The 13672-nt window shown below is 42.1% G+C and overlaps 1 protein-coding gene across 3 annotated transcripts in view; it reads right to left on the minus strand.

The window, feature by feature from the left end:
• The window catches only part of LOC118103628 (fibroblast growth factor 14), a 46843-nt gene that overhangs the window by 6157 nt on the left and 27014 nt on the right, over window positions 1-13672 (minus strand). For all 3 annotated transcript variants that reach the window (XM_035150757.2, XM_035150759.2, XM_035150758.2), the window contains exons 2-4: window positions 13212-13322; window positions 10315-10418; window positions 66-264 (exon numbers count right to left, since the gene is read on the minus strand). In XM_035150757.2, coding sequence (XP_035006648.1) covers window positions 66-264; window positions 10315-10418; window positions 13212-13322 — 414 coding nt within the window. The remainder of the gene's footprint in view (window positions 1-65; window positions 265-10314; window positions 10419-13211; window positions 13323-13672) is intronic.

Below are 13672 nucleotides of genomic sequence, written 5' to 3' on the forward strand. Positions count from 1 at the left end.
ATTCAAAATTAGAAAAGAAACTCCAAACAATAATAAGTTGAATGCATGCATGTGCAGTATGTTACCTTCTATAGGTTTAGGCAGGAAGTGTGCAGCTGGTTTGGTCTTTTTGACCCTGTTGCCCTTCATAGCCTGACCCTCTTTATTGAGGCCTAGAAACCAGGCCCGGCCCGACTCCTTCTGTCTGTAGAGCATAGAGCTGTAGATCACGTAGTAGTTCTCAAACACCGACTCCTTAAACTTACACTCTGCTGTAAACAGTTCCTGAGGAGAAACACAAAGAGACAGAAAGAAATTACAGAGTATTCAGTGTGAATCAATTGGGTTTTTTCCACAAAATGAATACTGCGTTGTTTGCCTAAAAGACAACAATCATATTTAGACCTTTTTAAGATAGTATAAAAAGACTGGTTGAAGTGTTTCACTTATTTTTTCTACGATGAATGAAATGATTTAATTGCCGTTTGTTTTTTAGCAGGATTACTCCAAAACTGCTGAACAGCCTAAATGTCCACCCCTGAAATTCCACAATTGTTTTGTGGACTCAAACACTTCACCCACCCCTCCATCAGCACAGGGGTGAGTAGATAATGACTGAATTTTCATTGTTTGGTGAACTGTCCCTTTAAGTAAATAAAAAGATAGAAAGAAATCACCTCATTATTTATTTCTTTAATGATATTTTCTCTACCTTTTTGTCTTTATTGAGAGGACAGTACAAGTGTGAAATGAGGAGAGAGAATTGGGGACAGACACACAGCAGCAGGAGGAGTCAGGCTCCATATGTGTTTGAAATCAGCTCATTATTTGACATATAAGTTAACATTTGTTGCTGTACTGGTCTCAGGAATCCATGTGGGTTCAAATTCACCCATTAAACCTGTAGACCAAATCCTCTCACACAGAACTGGGAGGGGGTTTCTCTGGTCTGAGGGCTGCTATAAAAAATAATGAAACCATATTGACCAGCCATAGACAGACAGTAGCAGCACAACACTCTCTTTATGGTGTATTGCTCTGACCCGTCTTTCTCCCCCAACACTCCCTCTGTGTGCACATGAATAAGAAACTAAACAGATAAAGGGGGAAAAAAAGCAGATTGAATTCTGGGGACACAAAGCCCAAAAGATTTCACCCGCCCACCCACATCTGCTTTGCCGTTATGTGTCAAAACTCTCCTCCATGGGTGCTGGCACCTCCAGCCGAGCATATTGCAGCACAGAAACAAGGTGTTATTCTTACCGGGAGAGGAAAAAAATGGTCTCTATCTAGTGTCTGCTAGACGACAGATTCACAGCGAGTAGAAAAGGCAGCCTGACATAAAATATTCTTCTTTAGGGGAGGTCAGAGAGGAAGAGGACATTTCCTCCTGCAGTTTCTCAAGCAATAGTGACATGTTAAAGCCGAGGTCAATGATGTATGATTTCAAGTAGGAAGTTTCCACCGTTTTCTCATATGAAGTGAATATAGTCTGGGATAGCAGGGTTTTTCAAGGATGTGCAACTTGTAAGTTTGTTGGATTTAAAAAAATGAATAAGTCAATAAAATACTGGAAAAATGTGACAAATTAAAATTGTTTGTTCATTCAAAGAACGGAAAATACTTTTCATTTTATCTCGATAAATTGTGAAAACGGTGAAGAGGAAATAGTGTAAAGAATAAAGATACCAAGTTTATCTTTTACACTACATAGATATTATCGTTATCTTCTCTTTGTATTTGGACAAAGTTAAGTTATTCATCGTCTTCCGCTAATCTGAAATTGGGTCTCGTGAGTAGGATGTTCAAGACATCCCTCTCCTCAGCCATGTATTTCCTGCTCATCCTGAAGCTCCTCACAAATGTCCGAACCCCTGCATCTAAGGCCCAACCACCAGATGTAGGAAACAAATTTCGACTGCTTATATTCTTTTTGTATTCATGACCGTAGGTGAAGGTCGAACTGGAAATCAACTGGTAAATTGAAAGCTTCTGATTTGATCTTGATCTGTTCCTCTTTAGCTGATGGATGTGCTGCTGTCTTCACTAGCAGGTCTCTAACTTTGATTTGCGGGTCAAACCATTAACGAAGCAGTTTTGAGTGAAAACCAAAACAATGAGCTAATAGAGTAGACTTGTAGAGCTGGGGGAGCTGAGTTATTCTCTTGTCACTAAATTATTCACTGTTCACATTAAAACAGAAAATAATTGTGTTTTAATTCCTCATTTGTAATGAAATGGGTTTTATTTATCACTGTATGAATCTTCCTGTCTTGAGCCAATATTTTTTATCAGACACAGATTTCATAAATGCACTCATAATTATCTAGCATTCAATGACGGACACAAATTCCTCATTGAGACATCTGCTGAGGAAGTGAAAAGTAATAATGGTAACAAACTACTCCTCAAATGGCGGAGGAGTCTCCTGCCAAACCAAACAATCACCCCCGAGGTCCCCAGACCCCAGAATGGGAAGTGTTTGTCTAGACCGTCTCTTATTGGTTGTTGTGGGCCTCTTGCCATCAAGCCACAGACACATTGTCATTCAGCTCAGGTCTGTTGGTCCGAGTCTCATAGCAACATGAGGAAGAGAGGCGACACTGTAGCCGTGGCAACCAACCAGCGCTGAGAGGGAGGGGTCAGTGGGTGGGTGGGTGGGTGTGTGTGTGTGTGTGAGCGGTGGGCAGACAGGGAGAAACACGCACACAAACATTTGCAATGGGTATTTAACATATAGTGTGTTACATCTTGTGCTCTCATGCTAACACAGGACGACACTTAATAAGGGTAGGGCTGGGTGGCACCAGCTGCAAGGGATCACACTCACACACACACACATACACACACACACACACACACACACACACACACACACACACACACACACACACACACACACACACACACACACACACACACACACACACACACACACACACACACACACACACACACACACACACACACACACACACACACTTGTGGCTCTAGGGGATGAATGGAGGGAGGTGCAGGAGGGCTCGCCGGGATGTGAAATGTGACTAAATGATTGGCTGGTGACAAAACAAGACAGGTGATAATGAATGAGTGTTCCATTCATTGGCAATGTCAGCGACACAAACAAACACGCCGCCACAGATCAAATGTTCTCCTTTGGTAACCATGGCTTTGATTTGTATTAATAGCATCGTATTTTTCGTTCCTGAATTAGATACATTTTATAATACGTATATTTATTCCCAGCCTGCACCCCAGATTCATTATTCATTCGTTATAGGAGGATCATCTTCGCCCATTTCTGTTAGTAAGTGTGGTCATAAATACTTAAATGTTGCTTTTAATATAAAAAGATGTCTGATATTTGAAGCAGCGTTTATTCCCGACTAAATTCGGAGTGGGAAGAAAGAGTGAACTGTGAGAATTACTTCAGACGAGAGCCTTACAGGTGAGTCATTTTAACAACGCCGGCTGCCTGAATGTGTTTCTGTCGTCATTTCTAAATAGGTATGTTCTCAAGCTGCCCACAGGAAGATGAAGACGGGGAGAAAGAATGAATGAAAGACGTGGAGGGTGGGGTGGAGTAGAGCGTGAGGGGGGGCTTGGAAAATGGGACATGGAGGAGAGAAGAGAGAATAAATCACTCGGCGAGGAGGACGACGCCTCCTGATTGGAAAAACAGCAGGGGATTCTCTCTCTCTTTCTCTCTCTCTCTCCCTTCTCTTATCTTTTGTTTCTCTCATCGCTCTTCTTTTTTTCCCCCCTCACTCTGTCATTTCTTTGTGCGCTGCAGAGATATAGTGGAGGAGAATACGCCGCACACATGCGTGCAACACAACGCACACAGTCACACAAGCTAGGCTGAATAGGTGCTGTTTTTCAGACTGCCATAATCAGACAGAGGCCATTAACATATTAAATATCCTCCAAAGCTCCAAAACAGACTAAATTGATGCAGGCAGCACTTTGTCCCGCATCCATTAAAGCCTCTGCACACCCACACGTGTGGTTAATTACCCCGGCTGATTGCACCTAGCCAGGTTGAAGCTGTGTGGAACAAAGGTGGGAATTTATGATGTCACAAAACCCCCAAAAAATAACGACCCTCATGGAAGCCACAAATTTAACAGGAGAATGGAGCTGTCAGTCAAAACCTAATTTGTCCACACTCACTTGCTGCCTTAAAATGGACCTCGAAGAAGTTGTATGCTTAGTGTTCAATAATCTCTATAAAAAGATTCTGCATGTGAATATGCAGAAGGAGTGTTCGTATGGACACAGTAAACTCCTGCCTGTGTGCAGAGGCTTTAAAGACTTCAAAATAAGTGACAACTGGGAAACACAGAGTTAACTCTTGGCCCCGCACCGGGCTGCACTAATAACACATGGCAATCAGCTGCCCAGTGCTGACACAGCTTGACTGCTGGCCACTGGGAGCCTCCCAGTAGAAGCACAACAATGATTATAATTTTCAAAAGCCTTTAATCCACATGCGATTGGGAACATGGCTTGTGAAAGGGAGCTGGATGAGTGGCATCATACTGTAATGGAGGGTAGAGAGGTCAGGCTGGTGACCCCTAGATCTCACTCTAAAGACAGACTGTCTAAGTGACTGACTGCAGATAGACGGATACTTAACAGGTTGCAGGGATGCGCACCTCCTCAGAAATGTTGCTACACAGCACGACAAGGGGAGAAAGAGCAAGGGGCCAGGTCGGAATCGAACCTGCGGCAGCTGGAGGAAAACTCCTCCTTCTCTCAGTTTTTAAGGAAAGTTTACAGATACTTGCCAAGCAGGTTAAAGGTTAAAGAAATAAACATAATATCGTCATGTTTCAATACTGCAGCCTAAAAAAATTTACTTTTAAAAAGTCCGATTTATCACCTGAGAGTGGCTGTGGCTGTGTGATATAGTTGGAATCAATACAATATGAAAAAATAGAAAAAAAATAATCAAAATGATATTTAATAAAATACGTTAGAGAAACACACCTCTTCAACCTTGTCATGTTTTTAATCATTAATTCAAACTACATCTTGTGGAAGGATAAAACTACTAAGTTGTTTTTTTCACCCCTATGTGTATGTAAATACATGTGTCGGCGTTTGCGTCTGTTTGTGTGTGCTGCTTAGTGAGTGGGTGTGTTTATTTCCAACACCAGTTATTATCACAGCACTAATTACCCAGGGGAATTGTGGGTAAACAAATCATTCTAAAGAAAAGAATCCCACGGAGAAGAAGGCGGAGGAGTGGAAGAAAAGTGCGACAACAAAAGAGTTAAGAGCGTGGTTAGAGGAGGGGATGTGAGGACGTCCTGCAGCCCAGACACACGGAATCAAAGCTGGAATCTGACTACGATCACAGTCGCTCTCAGCGTGTTCCTCAACCACTTCATCCAATTACACTGGTATGAAAATGTGCGGCTCTTAATTGGATCAGGTGCGTTACAGCTGCAGCAACGCGGTGTAAGGACCGGTTCGGGAAAGAGAGGAGAAAACTTCTCACTTCCTTTATTGACTCAGCTCATTTCATTCCATGGTGTCGCTGTTTGAGTGTGATGTCTGCGTCTGTGCTACTTTAATGTCATTATTCACAGAGCGGCACCTTTGAAAAGTAACTCATTCATTCTCTAGTCACCACAAAGTGTGTGTGTGTGTGTGTGTGTGTGTGTGTGTGTGTGTGTGTGTGTGTGTGTGTGTGTGTGTGTGTGTGTGTGTGTGTGCGCGCGTCATGACTCACATGGCTAACATTTATTCTCTCTGCCACTCCTCCTCCCTCTCATCTTTCTGGATGTAGACATCACAGGACTCACTGTCTGAGTACCGTACCGACTGTGTAGTGAATGGAAGCGCACGCCTACATACACACTCACATGTTCATTCAAAGCAACCTGTTGTAAGAAAACATGTATCTCACGGAGAGAGAGAGAGAGAGAGAGAGAGAGAGAGAGAGAGAGAGAGAGAGAGAGAGAGAGAGAGAGAGAGAGATACAGAAATACAGAATGTGAAAAGAAAATGGAAGGAGGGATGCACAATGTAGAAAAAGCCTCTATTTACTACAGTAAATCTCCAATGTGTGTGCAGTGCATCAGCACTACCAGGAGAGCTAGTCGGTTCAAAGGTAGCACAGCAGCATGATGGGGGGAGTGGGAGTGCTGGGAGGACATGCAGCTAAGGGTCAGGTCAGAACCCTGAGGCCACTGCAGGAGACTCAAGCCTAAGTTAATGAGGGGCCAGGATAAGTATGGGTGAGATGTAATAGTGGAGAAAGATTTCATATTCTTTATAATAGTGAGTGTTATGTCTTAGACTTCATTTCAGCACCAGGAGCTGTCCACGCTGTGAAGCTTCACCTGTATAATTACGGATTTCTCAAACTAAATCTTTGTTAAAACGACTGCAGGCTATTTGCCGACCCCTGCAGTACTTAAAGACATGTTTGTGACCTGAAGATACCTGGACTTAAAGGGACAGAGGTAGAAAGAGGAGATACGAGTACCAGCAAATAAACAAGAGGATCAACATGCGGATGAAAGAGACGGATGGAGAGTGGACTTGAATTGATGGTGTTTGGGCTCCCGGGGGCTCTCGAGCAGTCAGACTGGGGCTCTAACAGTCTAACTCAGAGGAGCTGGCATGGAGGAATACATTTCCATTTCTAATCTTGGCTGGTGGACAGTCAGCACTATTCAGATTTCAAGAAGATAGCCTCACAAGAGCCTCAGTCATGATCTAGACATTATGTCATGACCGTATTTATCTCATTACATCCACAAAATGTACTTGAGAACAACCCAAGATTCAAATGTTCTTGTTTGTCTCCTTGGGGATTTCTCTGCAACAAGAAAGCCTTTTTAAATCCTGTACATCATTTCATCCCTCACATATTATTGTGTATCCTCTGTCTCACCTTATTCTTGTAGCAGTAGTAGGAGTAGCAGTAATAGCAGCGTATTAGAGGAAACTCAATTTCCTCTTTCACCTCTGTGCCGACATCCTGACACCTACCTAACAACCCTGAGACATACACACATATACACACACACCAACATGTGCATCTTAATACATTTCTGCACAGTAACACACTCTCCTCACTCCATTCGCACATAAACACACACCGAGTCCCAAACTCATCAGCACCTTTTTTTTTTCCGGCCCCCTTTCCCCAGCATGCTCAGTAATTATCACATTGCAGCTCATTGCACTGTGCCATCTGTTAGTCGCACACACGTGCACACACCAAAAACCCACACACGTGCACGTGCATGCACAACCACACACCGCCAGATGCCCGGGATCTGGGATTAATAAGAAGGTCCTACCATGTATAACTAAGTTTGCAGCATATCATTAACACTTTGCAATTAGAGGATAGAGAATCTCATTGAAAGCAGAACAGGCTCAGACTTAACTAGCTGTGCTGTATGGAGAACACGCCACACAAGGACATGTCCTAAATGTTTATTTTTGAGACAGGGGGTGGGTATAAAATAGATTTTTCAATTATCATAGTAATAGGCTGCTACATTGACAAACATAAGAAAATGCTGTTTTCAGAACATGTAAACCTTTTCAAGCTTTAAAGTTATGAACCTGAATAAGAGCAAACTGTATGTCAATACAGGAATCTCAGGGTTATTTGTTCTTCTATGTGTTTGTTACCTTTCCTTCGCAGCAGCAGAAAAACTTAACACTTATGAGTGAACATAAACAAACCAAGAAAGTGCAAGAAGAGATGTATTATCACCTTCTACCCAACATATTGAAACATAAAAATGCTTCTGAGGGCCAAACGCTGCAGACTAATGATCTATCTGGAACACGTTATAACAAAGAGTGGTGACAACTGCCCCGTGTGTTTTTGGCGGAGTTACAGGAACTAGAATCAGATTTGTATCGACTTCCTGACACCCCCACAATAACGAAGCTGGGAGGATAAAAGAAATGAAGAAACTCAATAAATAAGCTGCTCGGTGTGTGTGAACCTGAACTGAACCAATTACAAAAATACATTAAAGCGAACGACCAGGATAAAAACAAACTGCGATATAATGTTTAATGAGCGTCAGCGAAGGCACCGTCACCGCACAGTACACTTGTCGGGACCTTCACAGCAGCAACCAATTAAACATCAGGAAGCAGTGACATCACGTTAAATTAGACCTGCTGTATTTAATTTATGTATTTGTTGTCATGTCGCTGCCTGCACCTCAGTCACTGAACTGGAACATGATCAAACATTCACAATTTCCGTCGACGCAGCTTTAGAGGGGATTTCTACAGTGTGTATTCAGTGTGTTTAGTGTGTGTGTGTGTGTTGGGGGGAACTCCCCCTCTTCAATTATTTACAGGCAGCCCTCATGCATCTGTGACTTTCAGCGACAGGCTGAGTAAGACGAGCAGAGCAGCACAGATCTCCTTTCTTTCTCTTCCTCTCATCCCCGTCCACAGCTATTTTCTTTCTTCCTCTTTATCTTATGTACTATTTCCTTCCGTCGCTCCATCTCTTCATTCCTTGATGCCTCTCCTTGTTTCGTCCTCCTTCCTCTCCATCTTCTTTCTTATTTCCATCTTTCTTCTCTTCTGTATATAACCGTTTATTTCCTTCATCTCCATTCTTTCCTCTTGTCTGCAAACTTCTTTTAGATTTTTTCTCCTCTACCATCAATTTCCCTCCTTCCACTGCCCCTTTTTCATCTTCTGTATACAACCTTTTTACTCCCTTCACACCTTTTTCCTCTCATTATACCTCCATGTCCCATTTCTTCCTCACCTCTTTTCTTCTGCCTCCCACCCAATCCTTTCTTCTCCCCGCTCCGTCTTTTTTTTTCATGTTTTGTCCTGGCCTCACCTTTATTCCTCTCACCTCTCCCTTTCATTTCCCTCCTTTCATCTTTTCTCCTCTCTCTGCCTTTTCCTTTCTCCCTCCCACCCACCCACTTTCGCCTCCTCTCTCCATCACCTGTCCCGTCTTCTCCTCCACCCATCGCCTCCTTTCCGCTCCTCTCCTGCACCTGTCATCTCAAAGAAATGGAGGGGAGGTAAGAGGGACGATGTGATGTAAAAGAGACATCAGTGAAGGAGTGTGAACTCTCTCCGAAGAGTCAGCGTGGAAATAATTCATATTCTGCTCGAGCAGATCTTCTCGCGGTCGGTCGCTACGCCTCTACCTCACCTCCCCTCTGTCCTCCACCCCTCCACTTGCTCTTCACCACCTCCATCTTCTTGTGTTATTATGCACCGCTTGCTCTGACTCTGCATTCTTGTCTCAATCATAAACAAGAACGAAAAAGAAAGTTCATATAATTTTTATCTGGACACGTTTTCCTTTTCCTTTTAGATTGATCTTTAAGAATTTATCAATTGCGTCTCTGTGCCACTTCTTCGGAACAACATACATAATGACTTGATTTTATTGTCCCACAAATTCGACTTTAATTTTAAGCCTGAATGTAAGTTGCATATTGTAAGATTTAGATAAAGATTAGTTTAAAGCGCTCATTATTCATTTCCCTTTATTTGCTCGGAGTATAGCGGTCCTTCAGACAGAGCAGGAGCCGCCCTGCAGAAAGACTCAAGTCTCTGGACACAGAGGATGCTATGGTTTATACAGCAGCTAGAATCACCCAGTGCTCACCCAGCTGATAATGAGAAGAAAGCAGGAGGAAATCTGTTGTTAGTATGTTACTTTAAATGATTAGATTAAATGATAGAGAAAACTAAGGATCAAGGCCTAAAAGTTCTCTAAAAATCAAATAAGCTAAACTTAACTAAATTTCAAATATATTCATAGATGGGAAAAGAGTTAAAATGTTGAAAATTGTATCTCGCAATGTTAAAGGAATCAGGTGAAAAACATCTTGAATCACATCTTGGCCCAATTTCCTTATTTCATGACAGTTAAAAGCTTCTCTTCCAGAATCACTGCAAAGCAAGTTGTTAGATTAAGTCAAAATAAATTACCAATTTGATGAAAATTTAATTATTAAAATGTTTCCCTACTGGAGGTTACAAATAAATTACCAGAGATTCAATGATATGTCTGTTTGCCTCTTATTGAAATCCTGGAACAGTTTACGACACAGATCAGAACCAAACACCTGGGACCTGACACATTTGCAATAAAGTGCAACAGTTTCCCAAAAACAAACATTATTGTGAGCCTCCGGCAGGACTGGCTGCTGCACAAAAAAGAAAAGAGCAATAAGAATGACATACAGCCTCTGCCCAGCTCCACGACAGCTGTGCCGAACACAACGGCTCTGTGCACCGTGACATGTCACAAACTGGCCAGCATATGCTTATGTGTATGTGTGTGTTTGTACGTGTGCTCACCGAGGAATAGAGGTGACCCTCTCCATTCATGGCGATGTAGAGGCCAGTCTTGACTGACTGGATGGCCACGACTCTCAGACCCACAGGAATTAAGTTAAACAGAGCTGGAGACAAAACACAAACATTTATTTTCATGTGCGTCTGTTCGTGTGTGTGTGTGTGTGTGTGTGTGTGTGTGTGTGTGTGTGTGTGTGTGTGTGTGTGCGCTCAGAGCGCTGAAATGTTCGTCTGTTGCTCCACTGGTTTGGTGAGGTGATAAAGCAGTTCACCCTCGGGGGGGCTGCTTGCAGGGCTTTAAAGTCTGCAGAAGAAGATGCCTGCAGAACACCGACTGAAAATTCAACCCACTGCTTTAACTACAAATTCTCATCACACCCCAAAACCCAGACACTTTGTCTTTATACCTCCAAAGTATCCTGAGACAGAAGTGATTTACAAATATCTATGATAGATAGTCTGTGAGTGAAAGAGACGGAATTAACATTAAATTGACACGGAAATTTTGCAAATACTCATGTTACCAAACAATAGAGGAGCAGCTACACTACAACATTTAAAGAAACAACAAAAACAGAATGATGCATCTTTAATATTATTATAATTACCATTACAATACCTCTATTGTGATATATTCATGTGTGTAGCTCCTCTTATATTCAAATGGGACAATAATTCTGTGGATTATTGGCCGTCCACTGCTTTGACCTTTCAAAAGATGGTGAAATTCTGTGGTCACTTGAAATGGCAGCTCTTTAACCTGTTCACCTCTTAGCATCATATTGATTAGCCTGCTGACAGCTCAGACAGTCCAGCTGTTACGATAGAAACAGCTACATTTAAAGTAAGCCCTGCCTCTATTCATATATCCAGTGTGTTTACAAAAACATATGGTTCAATGTAAATAATTTACAGTAATTGTATGTCAGTGTGGGTAAATGTGCAAACATCCCAAGGTAAAGTTGGTAAACTTCTTCTTATACATATTTTAAAACACTATTTTTCAAACACTATTTTCCCCCTGAATTTGAGGTCACCCCGAGGTTTCTCCACTCATCTTCACCGTCTCCACTTGGGGACTTTTGAAAAATTAAAAAACTTCTGAATGATTTTGTTTTTCCTTAAGATTACCAGACTGTGGCTGTGGTTTGATCTTCCTGCCCCGTTCACCTATTTGAACCCTCGCACTGATAGAAAAAAAAAAAAAAATTGTATTTTCCACACAGTGTGTTTCATCTCCACTTCTTTATTATATTGGATCTTGAGCTGTATTGTTTGTCTCATCTCAGGGATCGGATTGGTTTTGGCTGTAGCATGTATATATATTGTCGTTTCATGCTGTGAGTTTGATACCTTGCTTTAAAATATCCTCAAGTGAGTATTCTGCCTCCACAGCAGTGCATCTTTCTGAATATCCACATAGCAGTGCCCTCATTATCAGGGCTGCACAGATATTATTGCTGAATCTCTCTAAAGAACATTTACAGCGTTCAGGGTTGAGCAGGAGACAGTTTTTTAAATGTGCATGGATCCACCTGCAGGTAATCATGCTTGATAAATATCACACTTTTTGAACCTGGATCACGCTCGTGCACAGGACTCAATAACATGAGGATGAGCACCCGGCTGATTAGAGGTGGTAACAACTCTGCTTTTGAATGCTGTAGGAAATGTTGCTGATGTCTCCACGGCGAGATAAAGTGACGCTTTGCAACAAGCGCGAGCTGCAGTAAATTCTGTTTGATGTGCACACAGAGCCGTGGCAGAAATGTGACAAAATGGAGACGTGAAGACATAAATAAATCAATCATAGTACACAAGTGGGACGTAGCTGCAACAGGCGACTGACAGACACCAACCAGGACAATTTGGACCAGTGAGGTGGCTGCTTTAGTTATCACTGACTATCTTTTTTTCTCCAAGAGTTGCATGCTAGAACATGGCGAAAGCTACATTTGTCGATACGCCGTCCATCTAGGGCTCCTCCCTGAAGGTTGTGTCGAGTGCAGAGGTCTAACAAAACAAAAAGCCTTAAAAATAAAATGCCCCGAGCAGCCGCTTGTCGCTTTCAGTGGAACGCTCTGAAACCACACTGCCTGCTCTCTATATGAAATGTCCCAAACAGAGCCGTTATAAAAACACTTGAACTGTCTTTATGGCTTTCATATGCTGTGAATGTCGATCAAATACCGACCTTTAAAATGACTGTCAGGCTTTTATATCAACATTCTTAAAATGGTAGGTGGGGTAGCTGTGCACTATGTTTGTAGCTTCTCTGTGAATTGAAGGGTTATGCAAGAGCCACTTAAACCAAATGCATATGTTGCTGTAGATTACAGATCCTCCCTTTTTCTGTAGAGTGAGTGATGTAATGTGCAGCTGGGTGAGCAGAGAGCTGCATTTGGAACACCGTGTGACACGATGTAATTTAAACCTTGTTTTTTCAGTAATCGCTCTTGAAACAGAAATATAATATGGCAACTTCCTATAGGTTACTAGGTTTTTGCTTAAATTATATACTAAAATGTAAAGTCACTGTTGCCACATCATTTCCCAAAACTAAACCCACTGTTTTGAGTGCCTGAATTCAACCCTAATAAACTTAATTTACTATGAGCGGATATTGAATCGCTAAGAGTGGATATAAGAAAGCAAATGAATTATGATGTATAGTAAGTTAACATTTTTGCATCTCTGCCAATTTCTTAATTAAAAATGTTTTTCTCATTATGTTGAGTAAATAAAGTAGTTAAATAGCAGTACTTTTCTATCAAAACACAATTGCTGTTATTCATTTGTTTAACCAGGTTTACCTTGGAAAAATGCATATTTACTATCATATGTGTGTGTGTGTGTGCGTGTGTGTGTGTGCGTGTGTCGTGTGTGGTGTGTCCACTTGCAGGAGTTGGTGCTGTCGTCTTTGGTCCCGTCCATACTTCCATCCTGGCCCATCTGGAGATAGAAGCCCTGTCTGCAGAACAACCTGGTCACTATGCCCTTCAGCTGTGGTTCTATATAACACAGACAGAACAGAGAGAACCACACAGGCGTTTTTTTAAGAATTCAACTTCAAATCAGGACATGTTAGACGTCATACGCTTAAATGAAACTTTAAATAAGCGTTGTCAGCTTCTGCAGAACAATTTATGCACAAATTTGTCCTGTGAATTCAATTTCCGCACACATTCCCAGAAGGCCACATTGGGGATACAGTGCGGTGCGGCATTAACGAAGTACAATGTGGCCACATGTAACCTGCTGCATCCGGAGGGATTTCCTCTGGAGAGACTAGTCAAGCACATCCAATCCATTACAGGATTCTTGGACTAATCCTTCCTTCGCCATCATTGTTCCACTCGAA

Source organism: Hippoglossus stenolepis, chromosome 24 (genome assembly GCF_022539355.2).
Source record: "Hippoglossus stenolepis isolate QCI-W04-F060 chromosome 24, HSTE1.2, whole genome shotgun sequence".
NCBI lineage: Eukaryota > Metazoa > Chordata > Actinopteri > Pleuronectiformes > Pleuronectidae > Hippoglossus > Hippoglossus stenolepis.